General features: G+C 52.7%; 9 protein-coding genes and 1 non-coding gene across 10 annotated transcripts; 6 read left to right on the top strand and 4 right to left on the bottom strand.

Moving 5' to 3' along the window:
• Nucleotides 1–807: 807 nt before the first annotated feature.
• ASPACDRAFT_79975 (uncharacterized protein) lies at nucleotides 808–2,041 on the bottom strand (the record flags this gene model as incomplete). Its single annotated transcript, XM_020205531.1, has 2 exons — nucleotides 808–884; nucleotides 943–2,041. 2 exons carry the CDS (start codon nucleotides 2,039–2,041, stop codon nucleotides 808–810), a joined length of 1,176 nt encoding a protein of 391 aa, XP_020054182.1.
• A 1,247-nt stretch (nucleotides 2,042–3,288) lies between these two features.
• On the bottom strand, nucleotides 3,289–4,824 carry ASPACDRAFT_79974 (uncharacterized protein). Its single transcript, XM_020205530.1, has 2 exons — nucleotides 4,762–4,824; nucleotides 3,289–4,674 (listed from the first exon to the last, which is right to left on the bottom strand). Exon 2 carries the CDS (start codon nucleotides 4,479–4,481, stop codon nucleotides 3,696–3,698), a length of 786 nt encoding a protein of 261 aa, XP_020054181.1. The 5' UTR covers nucleotides 4,482–4,674; nucleotides 4,762–4,824; the 3' UTR covers nucleotides 3,289–3,695.
• A 752-nt stretch (nucleotides 4,825–5,576) lies between these two features.
• On the top strand, nucleotides 5,577–6,861 carry ASPACDRAFT_79972 (isopenicillin N synthase family dioxygenase; the record flags this gene model as incomplete). Its single annotated transcript, XM_020205529.1, has 3 exons — nucleotides 5,577–5,943; nucleotides 6,032–6,470; nucleotides 6,516–6,861. Coding segments are annotated over 3 exons (1,036 nt in total), but the record flags the coding sequence as incomplete, so codon positions are not given.
• A 314-nt stretch (nucleotides 6,862–7,175) lies between these two features.
• On the top strand, nucleotides 7,176–7,800 carry ASPACDRAFT_45139 (putative prefoldin subunit 1; the record flags this gene model as incomplete). The annotated part of the gene is made up of 3 exons (XM_020201555.1): nucleotides 7,176–7,205; nucleotides 7,275–7,441; nucleotides 7,635–7,800. 3 exons carry the CDS (start codon nucleotides 7,176–7,178, stop codon nucleotides 7,798–7,800), a joined length of 363 nt encoding a protein of 120 aa, XP_020054179.1.
• Nucleotides 7,801–10,082: 2,282 nt separating this feature from the next.
• Nucleotides 10,083–10,389, top strand: ASPACDRAFT_45138 (uncharacterized protein; the record flags this gene model as incomplete). The annotated part of the gene is made up of 2 exons (XM_020201554.1): nucleotides 10,083–10,220; nucleotides 10,279–10,389. The coding sequence occupies 2 exons, from the start codon at nucleotides 10,083–10,085 to the stop codon at nucleotides 10,387–10,389; spliced, it is 249 nt and encodes an 82-aa protein (XP_020054178.1).
• Nucleotides 10,390–12,613: 2,224 nt separating this feature from the next.
• ASPACDRAFT_79964 (uncharacterized protein) lies at nucleotides 12,614–14,852 on the top strand. Its single transcript, XM_020205528.1, has 3 exons — nucleotides 12,614–14,377; nucleotides 14,434–14,499; nucleotides 14,577–14,852. The coding sequence occupies exons 1-3, from the start codon at nucleotides 13,013–13,015 to the stop codon at nucleotides 14,784–14,786; spliced, it is 1,641 nt and encodes a 546-aa protein (XP_020054177.1). The 5' UTR covers nucleotides 12,614–13,012; the 3' UTR covers nucleotides 14,787–14,852.
• Nucleotides 14,853–15,112: 260 nt separating this feature from the next.
• On the bottom strand, nucleotides 15,113–16,838 carry ASPACDRAFT_1857858 (putative mitochondrial carrier protein). The gene is made up of 2 exons (XM_020197575.1): nucleotides 16,456–16,838; nucleotides 15,113–16,328 (listed from the first exon to the last, which is right to left on the bottom strand). The coding sequence occupies exons 1-2, from the start codon at nucleotides 16,505–16,507 to the stop codon at nucleotides 15,292–15,294; spliced, it is 1,089 nt and encodes a 362-aa protein (XP_020054176.1). The 5' UTR covers nucleotides 16,508–16,838; the 3' UTR covers nucleotides 15,113–15,291.
• Nucleotides 16,839–17,680: 842 nt separating this feature from the next.
• Nucleotides 17,681–19,465, top strand: ASPACDRAFT_79962 (ceramidase). The gene is made up of 4 exons (XM_020205527.1): nucleotides 17,681–18,100; nucleotides 18,167–18,353; nucleotides 18,426–18,942; nucleotides 19,027–19,465. The coding sequence occupies exons 1-4, from the start codon at nucleotides 18,005–18,007 to the stop codon at nucleotides 19,208–19,210; spliced, it is 984 nt and encodes a 327-aa protein (XP_020054175.1). The 5' UTR covers nucleotides 17,681–18,004; the 3' UTR covers nucleotides 19,211–19,465.
• A 40-nt stretch (nucleotides 19,466–19,505) lies between these two features.
• On the bottom strand, nucleotides 19,506–21,094 carry ASPACDRAFT_31733 (putative toxin biosynthesis protein; the record flags this gene model as incomplete). The annotated part of the gene is made up of 4 exons (XM_020199834.1): nucleotides 19,506–20,394; nucleotides 20,476–20,584; nucleotides 20,659–20,797; nucleotides 20,885–21,094. The coding sequence occupies 4 exons, from the start codon at nucleotides 21,092–21,094 to the stop codon at nucleotides 19,506–19,508; spliced, it is 1,347 nt and encodes a 448-aa protein (XP_020054174.1).
• A 238-nt stretch (nucleotides 21,095–21,332) lies between these two features.
• On the top strand, nucleotides 21,333–21,443 carry ASPACDRAFT_t233. Its single transcript has one exon. It is a non-coding gene; the product is annotated as a tRNA-Leu (tRNA).
• The last annotated feature ends 624 nt before the right edge of the window (nucleotides 21,444–22,067 follow it).

Below are 22,067 nucleotides of genomic sequence, written 5' to 3'. Positions count from 1 at the left end.
AGAAGCCGTCCGTCGGAGTTTCGCCTGGACCCTTTTCTTGGAACAACTCCCCGAGTCCCAGATCTGACACAAGTCAATGATCGCCCTCCTTCAGGCAATGTGATACATGCTTTGCATTTTTCTTTCTTTTTCAGACCGGAGTACGGAGTACTTGAGTCACCCCATGTCATTTTCCTCCCAGCCCGTCCTCGGACCGTTGATAGGCGCCTTGCAGGTTACACCGTGAGAAATGCGCACGAGTTGATCTGGCAGGTGCATGATTATCTTTGTCGCCAACTCGCATCTCAAGCAATAGGCACGATCGGAAGCAGTACTCTCAGGCTCTCAGGCTCGATGCAGCCTGTGCGTGTTGCCATCTTATTTGCCGGCCTCAGCGGGAATAGTACAATTATACACCGGTACATGCCGGTAACATGCAAGATAACAAAACAGCATACTTCCGGTCTACTGTTTGCTCACCTTTTTCCATTGTTTTCAAAGCGATCTCTGATTAGATTTCATATCTTTCATTGATTTCATATTTACATCTGGCTTCCCAGGTCTTCCATCGATTGGGAAAATAAACATCGCAATCATCCGAAACATTGGCGCATCGCATAACAACATGACAACATAAGGCATCATCATACATAGAAAGTCCTTCAGCGAGAAAGCCGAAGAAAACGTCATAGAACACACGCCGGGAACCTGATAGAGCGCCGATTCATGCAGACAGCTTGTGAGAATAAGCAAGAAAGAGAAAAGAAAGGGGTCCATTGTGACCAGTAAATCGTGTTCAAAGTTCGTCGAGTTCGTTCCGTCAATTCATCATCTTCGTGAGCGCGTACGAGATCGTCTGGAGCGTCTTGTCTCCCGTGTGCGCCGGTCATCAGTGATTTCGCTGCCTAGTACGGGGTTAGCATTCCGTATGACATCAATCTCGCAAGAATGCGCAGCGCTTACCGTCGTTGGTATAATAGTCGGAGTAGTAGTAATAACTACTTGGGTATGTGTAATCCGTCTTCTCATCGTCGTCGCGATGGTCTCTGCTTCTCTTCAAGCCCAGGCACAGCGCAAGCGCACCCAGTATGATTCCAACGGTAGCCAAACCATTCCAGGAAGATTTCTTCTTCTCCCCTGCAGTCGATGCTGCTGCCGCTGCTGGCCGGCTTCCGAACCAGGTCCGTCCCTCGGGCCGAGCGGCGCCATGCGCATGCGAATGACGATGGTAACGCTCTTCGACGTAGGTCGTCTCCTTTCTCTTTCTACGACCGCAGCCCAGACAAGCAAAGAGAGAGTCCAGAATACCACGGCAGCACAGGCAAGCGCATAGTAGCAGCAGTAGGATGACGCCGGCAATTGTTCCGATGACGATGCCTGCAATCGCACCACCACTCAATCCACCACTTGAAGCCTTCATTCCGATCACCGTTGAGCCGGCCGTGTTGACGGGAGCAATAAAGCCCTGAGTGGTTGTTATTGAGGCCGTTTGTGTGGCTGTCGATAAAGTCGTGCCTCGGACGGCCGGCGTGGCAGTCTCCGTGGGCCAAATGGATGTACTTCCCAAAATACACTGGTTGCTGTAGCAGACGTACGCAGGGCCGCAGCAGTCACTACCGCAGATAGTCTCCCCAACGCTGGCATCGCAGCTGGAGCCGGACGAAGTTGCCGAGATATAGCTGCTCCATGTGGAAGTGAACGTAGCAGTCTCCGTCTCGGTTTGGACATAGGTTGTGGTGAAATACTCCCAGCTGCCGCCGCTGCCAGCACTTACGCACTCGGCTTGGCCGTTGCTGTTGGTACTACATGACTCGCTAGAGCTGCAGCAGAGCTGGCTATAGTAGCCGCAGGGATTTGCGCAGCGTTTCTCTAGGACTGTGCCATTGGCATAATCGTGCTCTTCGTACTCCAAGGTCGTCGCAATTGCGGTTGGGGCTGTAGTCGCCGTCGCCGTCGCCGTCGCAGTTGCAGGCGCAGTGTCCGGTGAGATCGCCGTCACGGCCTGAAGGTTTAGTAAAGGGAGTATAGAAATGGCCGACTGCAGTACGCGGGACATATGCATGGCGAAGAGGGAACGTCTGATCAGCGATGACAGCCACGAGGGGGGCGTATACTGGGGCTCTGGAATGTTTTCTGAATTCCGATCGCTCCCAGCGATGTCAGGGTTCAGGCTTATCACAACACCCGTGTCAACGGCCCCTTAGTATGGTAGCCGAGCTTCATACAACGGACAAAAGCATACAGTAAACAAAGCCAAGCAATGGACTGGAATGCAACTGTCAATAGTGTGGATATGGGAAAACGAGGAAAAATCTCTCCGCGAAAGCAACAATGAGCAAAGGGTTAGAGAGAGAAAGAAGGCGGCGGAGAAAGAGAGAGAGCAATAGTAAACTGAACTAGACCGAGGAAGAGCTGTTCATGCAGTCGAGTTTCCGACGTCTCCCTTTCCTGTCTTTTGATCCCAGCCTCCGTCCCGTCGTCTCCCCAACCACCGCAATTTATGCGACAGCAACCACCAATCACTGCCAATCCGCAATGAAGGAGCTGGAAGGAGTCATGATTGTCAACTTACAACTTACGCTTCATACGGTTTAAAAATGGAAATTCGGGAGGCTGGGAAACCCCCACTCAGTGCACCTGTTGCCCCTCCGAAGTGCACTGGTCAATTGCTCCAGTTCCCACTGCCCCACGTCTAGTCTACTAGTATCATTCACCCGCTGCTCGCTTTCTTGAATTCCTCCCCCTCTTTGCTGGAGGTTCCTGACAGCGTCATCATCCTTTTGCACCAGTCACCCTCATGCTGGGCAAAAGTATACGCAAACTAAGGAATTTAGCCTGCGAAACAATGTTTGGGCTCCACCCCTCTAGAGGATTTCTCCGTGACGAGACTGATAGTCGGTCTGGCCATGGTCTTCCCTGATTTGATGCCCGGGTGGAAGTTCTGTCAGGTACTGACTGCATGTCTGACTCTCTGACCACACACCGTCACAAATCAGGTATTCAGGCATGGAGACCTACCACCGCACCAGCACCAGCACCTCCTACGTGTCGTCCGAGGGCCAATTCAGTTCCTTACTTGGGCAGTGATTTTTTGGCGTACGAGTGATGCCGCAAGCCACCTTGGATCTGACCTATGATCTGTGACCTCCAATCTATACCACGGACCCGGTTTGTATGTTCCGCTCGTCACCGGTCTAGAAAGCCCTATTTATAACAATGCGTTGGTGAAGCGGTGTGTGGCACCCACCCCCGTATGCGCACATCAGACCAGTATGGATCTCATTGTCGTATTCCCACTTCATTCTAGTTCGGACCAGGATCGTGCTCAGGCTATACTTCAATTTATAAGACAGTATAGCACTTCCGCGACGGTGGATCTAACTCTGAGCCCTAATTCGAAATCGTCGTGCATTGATGCTATCTCATTGTCATTCTTATGTACAAGATTCTCCGCGAATACATCGCAGTCATGTTAGCCGTAAACTTCCGAACATAGCACATCATCGTCACATCATTTCATAAGTCAGATCCAACCGAAGATCCAGGGCATATATAAGCGTCAAAAGCTCCGAAGCCTGCCAAGAGTTTCGAAACTGGTCATCAATTGTCATCCCATTCGCATCCCAACCACTTCAGTCATAAATTGCCAGCAAGCATATATAACCAAATTCCGTACGTTATCGACATGAAGCCCGGTACTCTGTAGGACGACAACTTCACATGAACATTCCAGCCATTCCGATAAACATACCGAAGAGAAGGTCCTCGAGGCTGGAAGTGCGTCTGGGTCCTGTCGCTCGGTTCTCGTAAACGCCGGTGGTGTAGGCCGCGCAGTATCCGATGTTGAGGCCATGGCAAGCCTCCAGACTGAGACTAGAGCATGTCGACATAGCTGCTGAGACGCCTGCCCGAGTCGTCCCCGAACCGCCGTCTACGGCAACCGTCACTGCATACCCGCCCCCGAGCTGTGACAGACAACCAGTATACTCGCTCTGACATAAGGAGTAGTAGGATGTGCAGACCTGGGCATTGGCGAACGAGGTCGGGATGACGACGAATGGATAGGCGGCTGCGAGAGTTGAGCCTGTGAGAGTGACACTGGTCGGCCCGGCGGTGGTTTGCGTAGCGCTTGCTGTCTGAGGGAATCGGAAGCTACTAGTAGAACCTCCGACCACGACTACTCCGGTGCCAGTGGCAGAAAGCGTCCCCGTGCAGCTAGCTCCAGTGGGGCAGCAGGCGATATTGTTGGCATCGTCGCGAGTACAGATGGTATTGTCCTTGCAGCAGATATCGGAGTGGCCCAGCTTGGAACAAGTGTCATAACCGGAGGGACAGTTGCCGTCTCGCTTTCTGAGAATCTGTAGCACCTCGAATGCTCTGCGTCTAGACTCTGCAACTTGGGGCTGCGAGAATGGCAGAGTCTCGATCGAGTGTGCTGTTGTCTCTATCGATAGAGCCGTCGAGGCGAGGAATGCGACCGAGATCCACCCGAAAAGCTTCATTCTTGAGGGGCTAGGGCTGTTGTGCGCCCGCCAAATTGTATCGAGGATGGATGTGTAGCGTGGATTCAAGACTGTAAATTGGTGCTCACAATGGCTGTCGTTTCGCGATCAGGATAGGTACCTTCGACTTTGATCCAATGCGATAGTTGCAGAGCGATCAACAAACTTCTCGAAGCGGCCGAGACGAGACGATCTATAGATAAGGGAAAGATTAGCTCTCGCTGAATTGGGGTTCATAGCAAATTATGAACTCAACCAGGCTTGCAAAAGAAAGACTCACAAGGTGACTGAGTGAAAGTAAACCCTCACCTTCTAGCCTATGAATTGGAGCAATCAAGTCTGCAGCGGATCAGGGTGGGTGATGGAAAGCTGGCGCTGCTGCATCTTCCGGCCGTTCAGGCAGCGGCGTCTCCACTAGAGACTAGAGTCCCCTGCCACAGCAACGGATCGGCGCCTGCGGTGGTTTCTAATCCCGGGCCTCCTCCTGCCTCCTGCCGCCCATGTTGGAATAATGGAGCCCGCTTGTTCTCCTATTTTTGGCCAAGTGAATCATCCTACTCTAGGTACGGGACGGTGTGGTCAGGAAACGCCCCGGGTGTCCGCCGGTGGCCCCTTCGCTCCCTTGGCTAATGGATGATGTGGATAATGTCTGCTCCATTGCCAACGATCAATTGATAGGCAGGGTCCTGGTGATGTCATCCTTGTAATCTTAATCTACTACTGAGCATACTCCATCCCATACCTACGTACCTCAAACCTTACCCACACCATAAACCACCCGAAGCAATACACAAGAATTGATTGCTGTACGCTGCCTACTAAATTCACTTACACGAAACTTACTTCCTCGCTTGTAATACCAATCCAGCGTGTCAAGTCAAGGGTTGTGATCGTACAGGTCGAGAAAGATAACCAGGCATGTGACTGGGGAGGGGCTTGCTGATTCATATGTGAGATGAACACGAAGGAGCTCTACCTTCCAGCTCCATTAATCTGCGCACTTTACTCCCTGCCACTTATACTCAAACTGATACATTGATAGAGACACCCACGCTGCTAATCGGCAGAAACAAAACCCCCACTAGCTTGGACCAGCATGTCTTCAATCAGCGAACCTACTCCCATGACAATCCCCATCGTGGATTTCAAAGCATGGTTCAACACTGAAGATGAAGCCGCCCGCCGACGGGTTGCACAAGAGCTCATGGAAGCATGTCAGCGAGTCGGCTTCGTTTACATCATCAATTACTCTCTGCCTGAGCATGTCCTCGACTCGACCTTCGACTGGATGAGACGCTTGTTCGAGCTCCCGAAGGACATTAAGATGCAAGCACCTCATCCTGAGGGGTGGGCAGTACATCGAGGATATTCCTGGCCGGGATTGGAGAAAGTTTCCCAAACCATCAGCACTGGGGACGATGAAGAGACACGGCAGAGGCTGAGAGAAGTGCCAGATGTCAAGGTGTGTCTGATGGTTCACCGTATCGACCCTGCATAGTCCCTTGAAGCAGTCCTAGAATGTTATGTCTTAACGACGATGGACTCTTTAGGAAATTTACGATATTGGAAGTGAAGAGAACACTGCTCAACCAAACCAGTGGATTATCGAAGAGGCACTGGCGGGCTTCCGCAGCTTTATGAATCGGTTCTACTGGGATTGTAACGGGGTGGGCATCGAGATTCTCCGCGCTCTTGCCCTTGGCTTGAACCTGGACAATGAGAATCATTTGGCCCAAAAGCACTCAGGCCATAACAATCAGTTGCGACTCCTACACTATCTACCGGTTCCAGCAGATGATCTTGAAACAGATCGGGTAGCTCGATGCCCTGCACACACCGACTGGAGCTCAATCACAATGCTTTTCCAGGATGGTTGTGGTGGCTTAGAGGTGGAAGACATCTCTCAGCCGGGCAAATTTGTCCCCGCTGCTCCTGTCAAGAATGCAATCGTCATGAATGTTGGAGATCTCTTGCAGCGATGGAGTAATGGTTGGTATATTTCTCTTGAACTGTAGAGTATGCTGACTCGTACAGACCGTCTTCGGTCTACCAATCACCGGGTCAGACTCCCGCAGTTATCCAATCGCTTTGAGGGCAGTAATCGTATGACGCGCGAACGCTTTTCCATTCCGTACTTCATGGCTCCAGACCCTGATTCGGTCATCGAGTGCATTCCATCGTGCATGAGTGAGGATGAACCGGCCAAGTACGAGCCGATCACTCAAGCAGGCTACAATCAGATGCGAGCATCGATGATGTACTAGGTTCGATTCAATTTAGAACAACATTGAGCGCAAATCTTCAACCAAGGTCATTTCCCAGGAGTAGAAGATACCGAACTACTCCAAGCTATTAGCCCTGAACCCTACCTCGGGTCCTTAAACAGTAATCAACCCTCACCGCCTGAGAACATATCCAATCAGAATCGGGAGCCTTCATGCGTTCATCAGCGACAGCAACAGCTTAAGTTTGGAGGTCCGTAATCAATCATTTACGGAGTACTATCACGAGCGACACTCCTAATACAACGTCCGACTGTAAAAGTGACGACAACACCCTTTCAACTTCCTGAGTCAAGGATCCAGTTTTCACTTCTACAAGCGCTCGAACCCCCTCTCGAAGGAGCGAACATTAGGACCAACGCGATCTACCCCTCCCTCCTACTACCCCTTAACTCCGACACCAACCGTCATAATGTCCATCCCCAACGAAGCTCTGCAGAAGGTCAGTTATGAGTCCCAAGCCCCAAAACACACACCTCCATCACAACACACTGAACCAACACCTTGACAGATCCTGCAAGAAATCGAGGCCCAGGCCATCAGCTCCCAACAGCAATTGGGCATTACCAAGGCTCAGATCACCACCAAACAGCGTGACATCCGCATGCTCGAGCTCACATCCAAGGAGATTGGAGACCTACCCAAAGAGACGCGTGTGTATGAGGGTGTTGGAAAGATGTAAGGCTCCCGCTTCCTATTGATCCCATGCATGTTTCCGATATTCAGGTAGGCGGATGGTTTACTATCTGCTTACGGAGACATCCACCGCCTTCACTTCTCTCGGGCTGTTCTATAAACATCCTGAAATTCCCCTCTAGTGATTTCGCAATTACATGATGCAATGACTAACCATCTGAATTATCGCAAACAGGTTCGTCGCAGTCCCCATCCCCACCATCGACAGGCGGATATCCAGCGAGAGCAACGAGCTCAAATCCGAGATCACGGGATTGGAGAAGAAATTACATTACTTGGAGATGACGCATAAGAATAGCCGGGAGAACTTGGAGCAGATCTTGAAGGCCGGGCGCGCTTGATGAGCTGCAGCTTGTCTATACTTCATCAGAACAAAATTGGGCGCTGTGGGGTCTTTTCGTCTTCTCGCTTCTTGTGGATATTTGTTCAATTATTATACCTTTTTTTCCGGCAAAACGGCTGTGTCTGTGTGAGAGCAGGTATGCGATGTACATGATGGAGGGATTCCGAGGAGAGTTCGGAAGGGCAAAGACCTATCAGTCCCGTTTATCCTCGTGGGCGGAATTCACGCCTGAAGATAAAAGGAATTGACCAAGTAGGTAGGGCTCGATGCCAGTGAGATGGTTTTTTTTGCCTGCGGATAGGATGATCTCACCTCAATCACGACACTCAGGACCAGGGACGCGGCTGGAGCGGCAAACCCCATCCTTGCTGGGACACAGCATGTGTATGTCTCAGACCATGCATATCCGAGGAGAAGCATTGAAGGATTGGAAGAATGACAGCAGCCAAGGCATCCTCTCACCTCACTCGGTGGGCCTGCTTGCTGCTTTGCTTGCTGATTGCTCGACCATTCGAGACGGAAATGCTCGATTCGCCATCGCATTATCCATTCAGACCATCGCTTATCGGTGTGGATGGCTCTGTATCCATGTCCGTCGTTCTAATATCAGACTCTTTCGAATATAATAGGTCGGTATAATACGGCGGGTTAAGCGTCAGGGTGCATACATGTACCCTGGAGCTTACTTGGCTCAGGCCACCAGTAGCAAGCAGCGTTCTAGATGTTTTCTAGGACACACTCATGTCGGACAAGTAACATGCATCCTGTGTATCGAGGGCGAACGTCGATATACCTGGTAAGCAACCTAGCACGAAAGATCCATATGTCAACGCGATGTCTTATCTCCTTATCGGTTGCATGAATATGCATCGTGGGCAAAAGTACCTCTTTGTTTAAGCAATGATGAATGACTGTCAGCTCGGATGGACTTGTTCAGGGTTATACAAGATGTCGCATTCCATGATCATGGCTGATCTCTTGGTGAGGCGATCAGGCAATTGCACTTGGTGGAGTGCAGCAGTGTCCTGACCGGTTACTCGTACTCGACTTGGGAGCAAGCGCGATGCAGGCGGCATACCACTCACGTTCATTTGCAGGCTCAGCTCCATGAATCCGAGAAGTCATATCGATCTTTGGGCCCTGCAACACTCGCTACGACTAAAGTAAATCAACCCATTAACAACATGATTCCGATCGGTGAAAGCTCACTCTTCCTCGATCCAGGTACGAATCATTGAATACCAGGTAATACAGGAGTACAGCCAGGAAATGAGGTGACACGAGCTGTCTTTGCTATTCATAGCTCACAAAAGCAAAGAAAGAAAAAAGACCATCAAGGAGATGATAGCATGATGATCGCCCTTTCAGCTACAGCACTTAGTCTCAATCCTAGGGAATCCAACAGCCAATTCGTCGTCATATGTCTTAAAGTTGCACGACTGAAAGAGCACAACCACAACCCCGCACATCCTTATATTGCTCAGCCTCAAGACCATAGCCCTCAAGGATGATGCTCAGTCCGATGCTCTGCGACACCCTCCCGATAAAACCATGGCCCACACTATCCATCTGAGTTCAGCCGTCGGTCGACTCTAGCATGGCACGTACAGTACATTACATAGCAGCACATGGCGTTTAGTGCACTGATCCTTGTGCAAATCTACCTTCAAGATACATAACGCCACTAGACATCCTACTTTCTAGAACAGACGCTCTTGCCGTCGACACAATCTCGGCGATGATAGAAATACTTTCAACGTCCTAAAGTTTGGTGAAGATGCGGGGCGAAAGAACCCAAAAAAGGAAAATGACATGTAAATCATTTCCTTTTCTCCGCTGCTCCAACAACACGACGCCGCTCACCCAACTTCGCCCCGGGGGGATTTCCTTGCATCCTGCATAATGATGGAGACGAAAGACCCTCTCTCCTCCGCGGGATCGACTGGCATACTACCTATCGGTCTCTTAGACTTGGAAACAAGAATAGTAAAAGGCTATCTATTTGTTAGGTTTCAGCCGATCCAGACCAAGATTGCCTGACAGCCCGGCATCATAGCTGCAGACCCTCAGCAATCTAGGAACAGGCCAGGACGCCTGAAGACAGATCGAAGAAAGGGTATAAATAGTCCCTGCTTCTCGGTGTGCTGCAAGGAGAGATTTGCTCGGAAAGCAGCAAGACAAACTTTTCCCTTCACGACCAGTTCTATAACCAAGTCTATTGATCAACCTCGGGTCTCTCAGTGTTGACAATCTATCCAAATCAATCCTCAATCAAGCACCATGCAACTCTCTCTTTATGTTATTGCTGCCCTGAGCCTGGGGATTGCCGCTACTCTGGCGGCTCCATTCCCAGGGACAGAAGTCAGTGCACAGAGTTCTGCCACATATCATTGGCACGGGTGTGGCTCAGTCGGCAGTGTATGTTCTCTCCCCTCAAATATCCGGGGTAGTTGCCTCACTAACGATCGCTGAACAGTGCTCTAGCGATAGCGATTGCCAGGTTGACGAGAACTGCCTGAGCATGGCTCAGAACGTACGTCTGGAAGACTCTGTGGTTCGCGTTTCTTTGGCAGCGCAAGATCACTAAACGGATTATTTGAATATAGGAGACTAGTCATGTCCACTGCGGACAGGAGAATCATCCCACTGCATGCTGGGCTGTAAGTGCCATTATTGTCTATATTATTTCTTGAATCCTCTGCTGATCAATTTCACTTCTGTTGGTAGGAGTGGTTTGAGTGAATCGAAAATTGAGACCGTTTACGCCAAGGATATACGCCAGATTGATGGATATAATGCAGCGGATGGATTTAATATGGGTAATATGAGTCTATGGAAGGCCTCAATAATGACGACGATAATGGAAAAGTCTACTTGTTTCCCTTCTTCCTGTCCTTCTTTGTTCATCTCTTTTGACTGGCAGGCTGAAGAGCGGGCCATCTCAACATCCACGTTTTCCCATACGGGAGCCCACACATAGCATAATGTGTCAGTGCTGATAGAATGACAAGACATGACAACCAATTTCACATCCGTTATGATGACATCGCACAGCCACTTATCGATGTACTCGTAGCGAAGTCAAGCCTTTTCGAATCCGAGATCGCGGCCGTAGACCAATCTAAAAACACCATCTGATCGATAGATGATTTGGGCTGCAAAGCGAAGCATCAATTAGACTGTTTTTCGCCTCCTCCTTTCCACGACCACACTGCTACGTACTGTACAGTGTTCCGTACATTCCGAGCCGATCTTCATGATGGGGATGGATGCCAGACAAACATCGACGAAGGATGGCAAGAGATCAGGCAGCTCTCCCCCCCTAGGTATCCAGATCCCGGACGGCTCATTGGTGACAGAACCCGATTCAGGGTGGCGGTGGCCATAAGTAGGTACTGTGTTTGCTGTCACTCTACGTGTATTCCCAATTCTCGCCTGCTCTATACCTTCCGGGTGAGTCGTATCGGATGCGTGGAGGGACCAGGTGCCTTCGGGTTTTGATGGTTGATCGACAAGGGATTAGCTTCAGATAATGGAGTCGGGATGAGGCTGTGACTGGTGGTGTTGGGGGCCAAAGACATGGCAATTGTGTATTCAAGTTTACTGTACAGTACAGAGTAAATTGGGACTGTGGCTCAGTCAACCTGGAACAGGGCTTGGTTTCGCAGTGCACACATGCTTCCGTGACCGCAACTCAAGGCAGCCCGGTCAGGTGTCAAGTGGCTGCGACCGTGAGTTTACTATTAGAGCAAAACGAGAATCACGCTGAATCGGACAATAACCATTGGTAGGGAGGGTCAGAAGATGTATACTGTGGGTGCATGTACAGCTCAGTAGAGTACTGTACACAATATGTGTGTGTGTCATCTGCTTCCATTCAATAAGACTCATAATCGTGAGGGGAGACTCCACTCTCGGGCAGGACCAACTCACCTTTTCTTACTGTGTACCTTCGAAAGCCTCTTAGCCTGCAGTACTAGTAACTGCTCCAGGCTGCACATAGCCTGGACTGAGTCCATCAGGTACCAGCGGAGTCCACTCTTTAGTTACCGCTCGACCTTTCAGCCTGTGCCCCTCTTTTTTCTTACCCTTGCTTTGGTTTCCAGACAACCAAGTCCCAGGGTCCCTTTTTCTTTGCTCGCCCATGGATACCGCAGCGGTTGTTCCCGTCCCCCTTTCCTTGGGTCAGAATATTGACAACATCCCTTCAGAGAATATGGCTGTGTATCGGAAGAATTGAAGAATTATTCTTTCTTCTAGCCTCCGTGGTCTATCACTGAAGGATAATGTCGTAGCATCTTCGTATGTTGCACTGACTGGAAGTTACCAGAATAAGCTACAATGACATCCAGACCTGACAGCCGCCGCTAAGTGCGTTAAGTTACCCCTCCATTGAAGCCATCTACTGTACGGTAGACCGGCGTGTATCATACTCTTATTTCGGAGGCTTGTAGTTTCCACGGATCAGCCCTACCAATGTAAGGTGGTGTGTGGACTAAAGCATGGTTTACGACAGACAGACAGACAGATAGAGAATACAATTTTTCCAAGACAGAATCTCTCTTCTCTGTCCACGGTATTCTTGGTCTGGGTCTCCGACCTATCGTAACTGAGGACAACTGAGCCAGGCAAAACCGACAATGACAGGTTCGGTTGCCAGATGATCAATCAGCTCGGCCCAATGATGCCAACCGTTCGTTCCCCCACTTCAGCTGAACAAGACAGAAGGAAGAGAAATACTTAGAGGCACGAGGGAAGGCTTTGCACCTGCTCGTTTCTTTCCTTGTTTTTCCCTTTCCTTTCTTTGCCTTGCCTCTGGTCTCTTTTTCTTCCTCCCTCTTCTTTCTTTTCCCATCAGTCCCTGGGTATATCGTTGAAGTTGGTTGTTATTGTTGTTGGCCCCGTCTCTTGCTCACCCCGCCCGCCATCATTATCACCACCACTGCTATCACTACGTACTGCTGCTGTTCTCCTCCCAGCCTCCTTCCCCCTCTTTTAATTCAGCCCCGTCGACGTCACCGCCTGCCATCCAGTCATCCCATCCCCTCCTCCCTCCTCTTTTCCCCCCACCATCCAACGGTCTGACTTTATCCATATCCAAACACCATACAATCACAACAAGAGAACATAAACTGTGAGCAAGTTATATTGCCAAAGGAGAGACGCAGAAGAAGAGATATAGAACTCTCGCAACCAAGAACCAAACAATCATGGGTTCCCGTCGACGTCACGTCCTCCTCACCGATTCCGAATCGGACTTCTCCGAATCGGATATCTCGATGGTCGAGTACCCCGGCCGCAAGGTGAGCCATCGTCACCGCTCCGTTTCGCGGCACCGGCACTTCAGCCCGGAGTACAGCAGCAGCAACGCCTACCTCAGTCCCGTCCTGCACAGCGACGCACAGCAGCAGCACCTCCACCGCTCCGCCTCCACGGGCGCCCCCCGCCGCCGCCCCGACCGCCACCACCGCGACCACAGCCAGGCCCCCGTGGCCGTTATTGTCGACGTCAACAACCACAACGACACCAAGTCCGACAACAAGACCGACGCCAAGACCGACGCCAAGACCGACTCTCGCAACAAGAGTGCCACCAAGCAACGCAAGGCCGAGCACCGCCTCAGCAACACCTACAACATCGACTACGACGACTCCGAAGATGAGACGAACCTGCGCGCCCACCGCCGCCGGCCGCGCTCCAGCACCGCCAGCATCTCCCGCGAGGCGTCCCCGCGCGCCCCCGCCGTCGGGGCGCCGCAGATGATCCCCGCGGGCCGCGACCGGGACTTCGAGCTCGTCATCGACCAGCGGCTGCTGGAGCAGAACGACGCCCGCCAGGACCTGGAGCTGTTCCGCCAGCAGCAGGAGATCGAGCGGCTGGAGCGCGAGCTGGCCCGCCACCGCGAGGTCCGCGAGCACCAACAGGAGTACCGGCCGCACCACGAGGTGCGCATGCTCAAGCAGGAGGAGGACTGGTACGAGGACGAGATCAGCGAGCGGCTGCGCCGGCTGGAGCGGTTCGAGAAGAAGCAGCGCATGGAGGAGGAGCAGCGCCAGGTCGAGCACCGCTACAAGCTGATCAAGTTCGAGGAGGCCCAACGCCAGGCCGCCGAGCAGGAGGAGCTCAACCGCAAGATGCGCCAGAAGCGGCTCGAGGACCTGCAGCGCAAGATCGACGAGGAGGAGGAGCGCGAGCGCATCAAGAAGGAGATCCGCGACGAGGAGGCCCGGCGGATCCTCGCCGAGCAGGAGCGCGCCCGCAAGGAGGCCGCCATGAAGCAGGCTGCCATCGACGAGTGGAAGCTGAACGAGGAACGTCGCATGATGGCGGAACGCGAGGAGAAGAAGCGCCGTGATCACGAATTCAAGGAGAGATTGAGACTCGAGTTCGGCTACAATGAACACGAGATCGAGGAGATCCTCCGGAAGAAGGAGAAGAAAGAGAAGAAAGAAGAGAAAAAGGAGGAGAAGAAAGAAGAAAAGAAGGAGGAGAAGAAGGAAGAGAAGAAAGAGGAGAAGAAGGAGAAGGAGAAGCTTCCGGAGCCTGAGCCACACCAGCGAACCACCTGGATTAAGGTATACCTCCTCCCCTTGTAAGTTATCTGACTATTAAGCTGACTGACTGGCATTAGGTTCACCGCAAGCATCTACTCCCTGATACACTGATTGCCTACCGTCTCCCATGGGACTGGGACGATGTACGTTAACTCCCTACAGGAAAGACGACACACATATATTTCAATTACAACATCACTAACTGACTCTTCCATCACAGCTCGACAGCAACTACATCATCATCAAGCAATGGATCTCCGAAGACTTCCAGGAAGAGCTCTTCGCCCACACGCGGCGCTTGCGCGAAGGCAAGCTCGTCACCCAAACCTCCAGCACCCTCACCGAGCTTAAGGTCAACGACAAGAAGAAGGACAAGATGTACCTTGTGAGGAAAAAGAACCCCGGTGGCCGGGCCTGGATCCTTACCTGATCTCGAGCTACAAGCCACCACCACCACCACACCACCTGATAGAACAAAACACACACAGACCCCCCCGCCGCCCCATCTAAATTCTTGAAATTATGATACCATGATCTTGTCTTAACGTCTGTCACGAAATTCGGTATCATCCAGCCGCCTTTTTCTTTCTTGTTTGTTAACTTCCTTCTTCTTCTGAGAAATCTCTTGTCGAGTTAGTGGTACAGATCCAGTGCAATTGGGGGGTGCCAGGATGCTATCTATGTCAAGTCTAGTATTTTCTTGATTTCCATTGTGTCATGAGTTGGGATTTTGAATGCCTTTTTTTTTCCTAGTCTTCCAAAGGAGTTGAACATATAATATGATACATTTGCATGTGATTGCAGAGAGAGAGTGAGTTGTCGAGCCCTTTCATCTATATAGTTCGTAAGAGGGAAAGAGATTCCGTTGAGGGGAGGCTAGAGAGGAGGGTGAGAGACCTTCCCCTCTCCCCAGAGTATCATTTTTGTGATGGTAATCATGAGCGTGATTCTCCCTGCGCGGCCCACTGCACCTCAGCGCGCAAGATGAGTTCCTCGTACACCGTCCAGGCGAGCGCGGAGCTGAGAGCCTTCCTCGTGATGCGCAGCCCCAGCCCGCCGAACAAGCTCCGCACCCCGTCCTCGCGGACCATCAGCCTCGCCGCCCGCATCATATTGCCGTACCGGCCCGGCATGAGCTGCAGGCGCGTCTTGACCGCATCAAACGGATTCGTGATCGCTGTGGCCAGACCCGCAGCCAACCCCCCCGAAACAAAATTGATCGACGAGGACGAAGCCGACCGCAGCGGCTGCTGCTGCTGTTGCCCCTCCGCGGCGGCGGCGGCGGCAGCGCGACTACTCGCCAGCGCGGCCAGATGGCGCTTCAGCTGCTCGTAGAACAGCACATAGAGGCCAGCGTAGGGGGCGTCGCGCGCAGCGGTGGCGCCGAAGCCGCTGAACAAGCCGCGCACGCCCTCGGTGCGCACGATGTCCCGGCCCGCGCTGAGCAGGCTGCGGTAGGCGTAGAAATCCGACTCGTACCGGACCTTGAGGACGGTCACGGGCATCATGACGAAGCCCGCGGCCACGCGGGCCGCGGCGCCGGTGGCGAGGTTGGCGGAGTTGGAGAGTTTGGGAAGGGCGGAGGAGGATGTGTGTGAGGATGAGGGTTTTGCGGAGCTGCTGCTGTTGCTGCTGCTGCTGCTGCTGCTGCCGCTGCTGCTGCTGCTGCTGCCGCTGGGACTACTGGCAAGGACGAGGGGCATCTGGGTCTGGGCCAGCCCTTGGCGGAGGGCGTTCAGGCTGGTGAAGTACAGGGCGGAACCGAAGCCCGTGCGCAGGGCCGAGGGGAGGGTGCCGCGCCATAGGCCGCGGATCGGGTGCGGAGAGGAGAGGATCGCTTGGAGGGTCGGGAGGAGGGAGGCGCTTTGGGATTGCTGCACGCGGGTTTTGAGGAGGTCGGCCGGCTGGAGGAGGATGGAGGAGGTGAGGCCCGAACAGAGGCCGGCGGCGAAGTGGAAGGTTGTCTTGGAGGCTGGGGTTGTCCGGGTGGGTTAGTGGGCAGACATGGTTATTTGCTGATAGTTGGGTGTTTGGGGGGAGATGAGAAGTGTGAAGGTGAGTCAGGGCTTTGCTTTGTATCACTGAAGGCGCAGACTCACGCGTGGAGGTTGTTTTCACCTTCGTCACCGCATAAGAGGCATTGTCCGACATGTCTATGGAGGTCTCCTTCAGGTCGGTCCTGGGAAGGGGCCTTCGATGTGGTAGAGGGATGTTTGGTGTAGTTGGTATGCGCAAGCCTCAGTTCATTGGGAACTCAAGGGCAGGGAGGGTTCTGAGTGTGAATCGATGAAGAATTCCGAGGGTCCTAGACAAGCCGCATCCAAGCGGTCACATTCACGTTGATAGAGGCAACGACAACATTTCAATCAATACACAGAGAAAGAGATAGGCTTCAGATAGGCTTCGCGGGTAAGCGATAGGGTGAAGGAAGATATTCGCCTGAATTAAGTCAGATATAATGTTCCAACAGCACAAAATCAATTCAATTAAGAAAAAAAAAAAGGAAAAGACGGTGTAGAATGGATGGGAAGAATTGCACGTTCACAGCAGAGACTCTCGGGAAGGGCCTCGGACGGACATTTTGGACCCATCCAATTTTCCTGAAGCGGCCAAAAGCGGATCCGCTGGTAGGAGCGAGTGAAGTCATCAGTCACTAGCCCGGAAAGCAGGCTGATTGGCGGATCCAACCGCACTCAGCACTCTCTACGTTCACTGCCAGTGTTCAGTGACTGAGTGTTCTTCCGGGGTGTCCCGCGCAAGGGATCGATCGATCGCATTGCAGCTTAAGCTTATTATTCTCTCCAGATTAACGGACAATAGGGGGTTGAGATTATCACAAAGGACTAGTAACTAGTGCCATGTCTCTGGATCCTCAATGCACTTGTACATTGTACCACTCTTCTTCACGATTCTACTGTGATTATGATAAGTGAGGAACTATATTGCACCAGTTCCGACAAGGGCGTAGACCTCGTGTACAGTACCAGTACCTTTCCCAAGGTCTCACTCGCAATCTACGCCTCGCCTCTACTTAGGATCCAGCCACTAAAGCTTCTTTGGCGCAGAGCTAAACATCTTTCCTGGATATCCTAGACAATCCGTACAATGGAGCGATCTGACATGCCTCGAACACTGGACGGATGGCAACCTTGAATGAAGATTGTCGCACCCAGAGCATGTGCCGCGGGAAAGGGGCTGAATGCAGAAGGATGTTGCCCTGTCCTCCAAAAACATTCACTATCGCTAGAGTAGGCATGGCCACTCCATCATTCGACCATTCATCTGGCCGGGCCAATCGGCAGGCAATGAAAGCAGCCTGACAGTCTGACTGGGCCGGGCGCAGATCAACTGTGGTTGTCGATCGACGTCACGGGTCTGAGAGGAGTCAAAGAGAGGGAGAGAGAGGGAGAGTGTGTGGAAACTGGAGACGGAGCTGGGACTTTCCAAGGCAACTCCAATCTGTCAACCCCGGCTTTCACTTTCAACAACCCTTCGTTTTTTTCTCTCCTCTCTCTCTTTTTTCCGATTCTCATAACTGCCATGCTCTTCTGCCTATAACCCAGGTTTCTACACAGTTCCGTCGACTTTGAGAGCTTATTGCAGCCCCTCTTCCCTGCGGAGAGCTTCCCTCCTCCTTCTCCGTCCATCATGTCTCGATGGGCTTTCCTTCCGAACATTCCGTATCCGCCCTCGAGGCCGGGGTACTGGAGCCCCGTCACATCCACCCTGAATTGGTGTGAAGAGGTCCGTCGCCATGATCTGGTCGCCTATCTGAGGATTACATATAATGCTAACAGGTCTCTTGCATAGGATTACTATGCTACGATTTACTCTGCCGAGATCGTCAACACGCTGACAAACCTCCTGTTTATGTGGCTCGGGATCAAGGGCATTCGCAGCTGTCGTCGCAACGGACATGACAGGATCTTCGAAGTCGCCTACTACGGCTATCTCGTGGTCGGAACAGGCAGCTTTCTTTTCCACGCAACGCTGAAATGCAAGCCAACCTTCCTAACCTTCGCGCCCTTACATACTGAGCTGTGGACTGACCGGTTTCCTCTCCACGCAGATCCCATGCAGCTGGTGGACGAGCTGTCCATGATCTACACCACCTGTCTGATGTGCTATGCCTCCTTCTCCTACTCCAGACCCACGCCCTTCCGCATCTTCCTGGCCTTCCTCCTGGCCGGTCTGGCCATTTTCATCACCCTCTACTACCACTACCTCCAGGACCCCGTCTTTCACCAGAACGCCTACGCACTCCTGACCACGGTTGTCGTCCTGCGCAGCATGTACACCATGGAGGTGACCCTGCGCCCGCGATGGCGCCACTCCACCGAGGCGGACCGGCTCGCGCGCGAGCGACAGGGCTTGCCCGTCCCGACCAAGGAACACCAGCACTACGAGAACGTCCGGGATATGAAGACCCTCAAGACCATGTGGTTCATGGTGGCGTACGGCCTCAGCATGTTCTTGGGCGGATTCGGGATCTGGGGCTTGGACAACGTCTTCTGTTCGAAGATCCGCGGATGGCGCCGGGAAGTGGGTCTGCCTTGGGGGATCCTTCTTGAAGGCCATGGATGGTGGTACGTTTCTTGTTGATCCTTATCGTGTCGTGCCAGATTATTTGGACATGAATGCAAACAAATGCTAACTTGGATCTTGCTTAGGCACTTGATGACGGGGTTCGGCGCTTATCTGTATATCATCTGGGGCATCTGGCTCCGTCATTGCCTGAACGGTCGCCAGGAGGAGTATCATCTGTGGTGGCCCCACGTCTGGAATTTCCCTGAGGTCATTCGCACAAGCGACAAGGGTAGGAGTGAGAATGGCGCGGCTAAGAAGTCGAACTAGATCGGGTATATCTTTTCTTTTCTTGTTCTATTGATTTAGATCAGCCGCTTGGGAGTGTGGTATGAGCACTGGGAAGTGAGCGCTCCGTTTTCGTGGTCTCAGGCTAAGAGAACTGCGCTGCGAATTGGGGCCGTGCTCATTGCCGTCACCTCGGCCACGCTCTTGGGACCTTATCCTACTTATAGAAGTAAAATGAACCACATCCAATTGCTAAATAGCCTACTGTACATATACAGTATATAATCTCTAGCGCGCAAAATAACATAGTCATCTATGGACATAACAATCACGCCCCTTACAACTTCGACTCGGGAGCAGCCTTCTTGGGCCTCTCCGCCCTGGGAACATGCTCCTTCCACCGAGCATCGATGGTGACCTTCTCAATCTTCGACTTCTTATGCCACCGCTCCCGGAAGGCCTCCTCCTCAGCCCGCCACCGCTTCAGCTCGCCGCCGAGCCACTCACTCGCCGCCTCGGCGCACTGCCCCGGCGCCTCCTGGGCCAGCAGATGCCCAAAGTCCTTCAGGTAGACATCGCGCACCCGGCCCGCCGCCACCCCTCCACTCCCGCCGAGCCCCGTCCCCGTCGCCCTCAGCTTATCCGCCATCATCTCCGGCAAACACATATCCGACTTCCCCGCGAAGACGTAACAAACACTCGGCCGGAGATGCGGCAGCATCGCGAACACCCGCGACGGCTCCGGGCGGTAGAACGGCCACGACCCCAAATGCTCCGGGTTCAGGTCCGGGTGCGTCGTCCGGTCCACGGGGACTTCTCGGCCGGGCGGTCCGTCGTAGTTGGGCCGCGAGAACGTGAAGACTTCTTGGTGGAGGGTGGTTTTGAGGGTGACGGGGCGGGTTTTGTCGTCGTCGGCATCATCCTTTGGGGGGTCCGACGGGTGGATCGCGGTGGGAAGGTCGCGCAGACCGTGCTCGATCCACCGGGCCAGCACGCGCGGGTCCCACGCTTGGTAGAAGGGGCTGCGCTGGAAGCTCGCTGCGGCGGCTGCGCGCGAGGGCCACACCTCCCGCCGGTAGGTGGAGAGTTGCGTGGTTTTGGCGATCGTCTCGCGGTGGTGGTGCGCCATTTCCAGGTGGTCGAGTTGCGTGGATTCGCGCTGGATGACTGGGTCTAGGAGGATGAGGGTGTGGATGAGGCGCGGGTGCATGAGACATAGTTGGGTTCTTTTGGTTGGGGTTAGTGGAGGGGGGCCCTGTGGGTGCTGTAGAAGGAAGGAGGGGGGCGGGGGGGGGGGGGTTCCGTACAGGTGTGCGCCGCCCATGCTATGGCCTACACCCACGATGGGTCGTAGCATCTCCTTGCGCTTGACGTTGAGGAGGTGCAGGAGATCTCGGGGGTGGTCGAACCAGCTCGCTGTTTATGCGTGCGCGCGCATGTTGGTCAATGGCTGTGACTATTGAAATGGGGTAGGAACTAGGTACACATACGGTCATTTCCGAGAAGGTCCTCGTTGAGCACACTGCTCTGGCCCTGGTGGGCTACATCTGCCATCCAGATGCTCCGGATGCGAAAGCCATTGGCTTTGGAGCGTGCGTAAATCTCTTCCCACAGGGGCTCGTACAGTTCCTGGCGATGAAGGGGTCAGTTGGGCTGTACTGGTTGTCGGTGCGGGGAGCCGCTGTGTGACAGCGGCTGTGAATTGCGCGGCGGTACCTTGGGGAAGCCATTGGCATGTGCGGCAAGGATTGTGACGTCTCCCGGCTGGGGGTTGGGGTTGTCCAGTGGGATGTACTGTTTTACTGCAAGGTTTAGAATGTCCTCTTGCTCGTTGGCGGTGGCCGCGGGATACTCTCGTATATGTTGGCATTCGACCGTGTGCTCGACTACCCGGAAGGGGCTGGATGTCGCTGGTGACGAGGACATGTTGGTGGTTGGTTCCTATGGGGATCTATGCGCGACCAGAGGGTATAGGGAGGCTATGCATATATAATACTTCAACCGGTGCCTCGGGGCGTGGGGAAGGGAAACTATTTCCCCAGATCGGAGTGGTGAACTGCCGGGGTTGAAAACGAGCCGAGGTTGATTAGTAGAGTGCCCCTGATGATACTCTCATATTTTTTTGATGATAGTGTCAAGCAGGTGAACAGTTATCACATCACCAGGCAAGATGGCCGAGTTGGTCTAAGGCGTCAGGTTAAGGTTACCTTAGCACATAGCTTCACAGCTTCCTGATCATCGTTTGATGGCGTGGGTTCGAATCCCACTCTTGTCATATTTTTTGCCCTTTTTCGGTCGTTGATCCATCTTCGCCTGTGTTCAATCATGATTGTTGATGTAAACGTTAGACTTGACTTTTTTCTTTTCCTGTTCCATTTTCGAGGGACTGCGGGGGATGTTGATTCATGGCGATGCAATTGATTGTTTTTTAGATAAGTTGTTGCCTGGAACGATGGCATGATGTGGACGAGACAGGTTTCAGTGCGGTTTACGGAGTAACTTATATATTTTATGTTGCGGAAATCATGGGCATTCTTGCGGCAAGAGATGCTTTTAAATCCCTCCTATCCATCGCCAATGCGTAGTTTCCCATTCAACATGGCCGAATCGAGCATGTAAGCCTAGCAATTATACGACGATATACGCATCGACTATGAGGATTTATGTTTTGACTATACGAATGTGTTACTACTGAAAGATAACCAGTGGGCGGTTCAGCCAATTAGTATGGAGATAGCATAACTCATCACTTCTCACACCCTCCTGAAACCTCCTCCTCACCTCGACTTCTAACAGACCACGTACTGTACTTGTTATGCCCATGGGACTATAAACAATGACACCTGGAACTGCTACCCGATGATGTTATTCAACCAGGCTGATCTGTGATACATCTTAT

The sequence above is a fragment of the Aspergillus aculeatus genome (genome assembly GCF_001890905.1).
Source record: "Aspergillus aculeatus ATCC 16872 unplaced genomic scaffold ASPACscaffold_12, whole genome shotgun sequence".
In the NCBI taxonomy this organism is placed as follows: Eukaryota; Fungi; Ascomycota; class Eurotiomycetes; order Eurotiales; family Aspergillaceae; genus Aspergillus; species Aspergillus aculeatus.
The sequence above is the reverse complement of the archived record's forward strand: the minus strand, read 5'-3'. Positions and strand labels throughout refer to the sequence as shown.

Bases quoted from the DNA above. Each gene is read 5' to 3' on its own strand.
- ASPACDRAFT_79974 (XM_020205530.1), bottom strand. From the start codon at position 4,481: ATGAAGCTTTTCGGGTGGATCTCGGTCGCATTCCTCGCCTCGACGGCT.
- ASPACDRAFT_79964 (XM_020205528.1), top strand. From the start codon at position 13,013: ATGGGTTCCCGTCGACGTCACGTCCTCCTCACCGATTCCGAATCGGAC. The intron at 14,378-14,433 runs GTATACCTCCTC...GACTGGCATTAG, and splicing joins AGCGAACCACCTGGATTAAG to GTTCACCGCAAGCATCTACT. The intron at 14,500-14,576 runs GTACGTTAACTC...CTTCCATCACAG, and splicing joins TCCCATGGGACTGGGACGAT to CTCGACAGCAACTACATCAT.
- ASPACDRAFT_1857858 (XM_020197575.1), bottom strand. From the start codon at position 16,507: ATGTCGGACAATGCCTCTTATGCGGTGACGAAGGTGAAAACAACCTCC. The intron at 16,329-16,455 runs GTGAGTCTGCGC...GGACAACCCCAG, and splicing joins GGTGAAAACAACCTCCACGC to CCTCCAAGACAACCTTCCAC.
- ASPACDRAFT_79962 (XM_020205527.1), top strand. From the start codon at position 18,005: ATGTCTCGATGGGCTTTCCTTCCGAACATTCCGTATCCGCCCTCGAGG. The intron at 18,101-18,166 runs GTCCGTCGCCAT...TCTCTTGCATAG, and splicing joins CCCTGAATTGGTGTGAAGAG to GATTACTATGCTACGATTTA. The intron at 18,354-18,425 runs GCAAGCCAACCT...CTCTCCACGCAG, and splicing joins TTTCCACGCAACGCTGAAAT to ATCCCATGCAGCTGGTGGAC.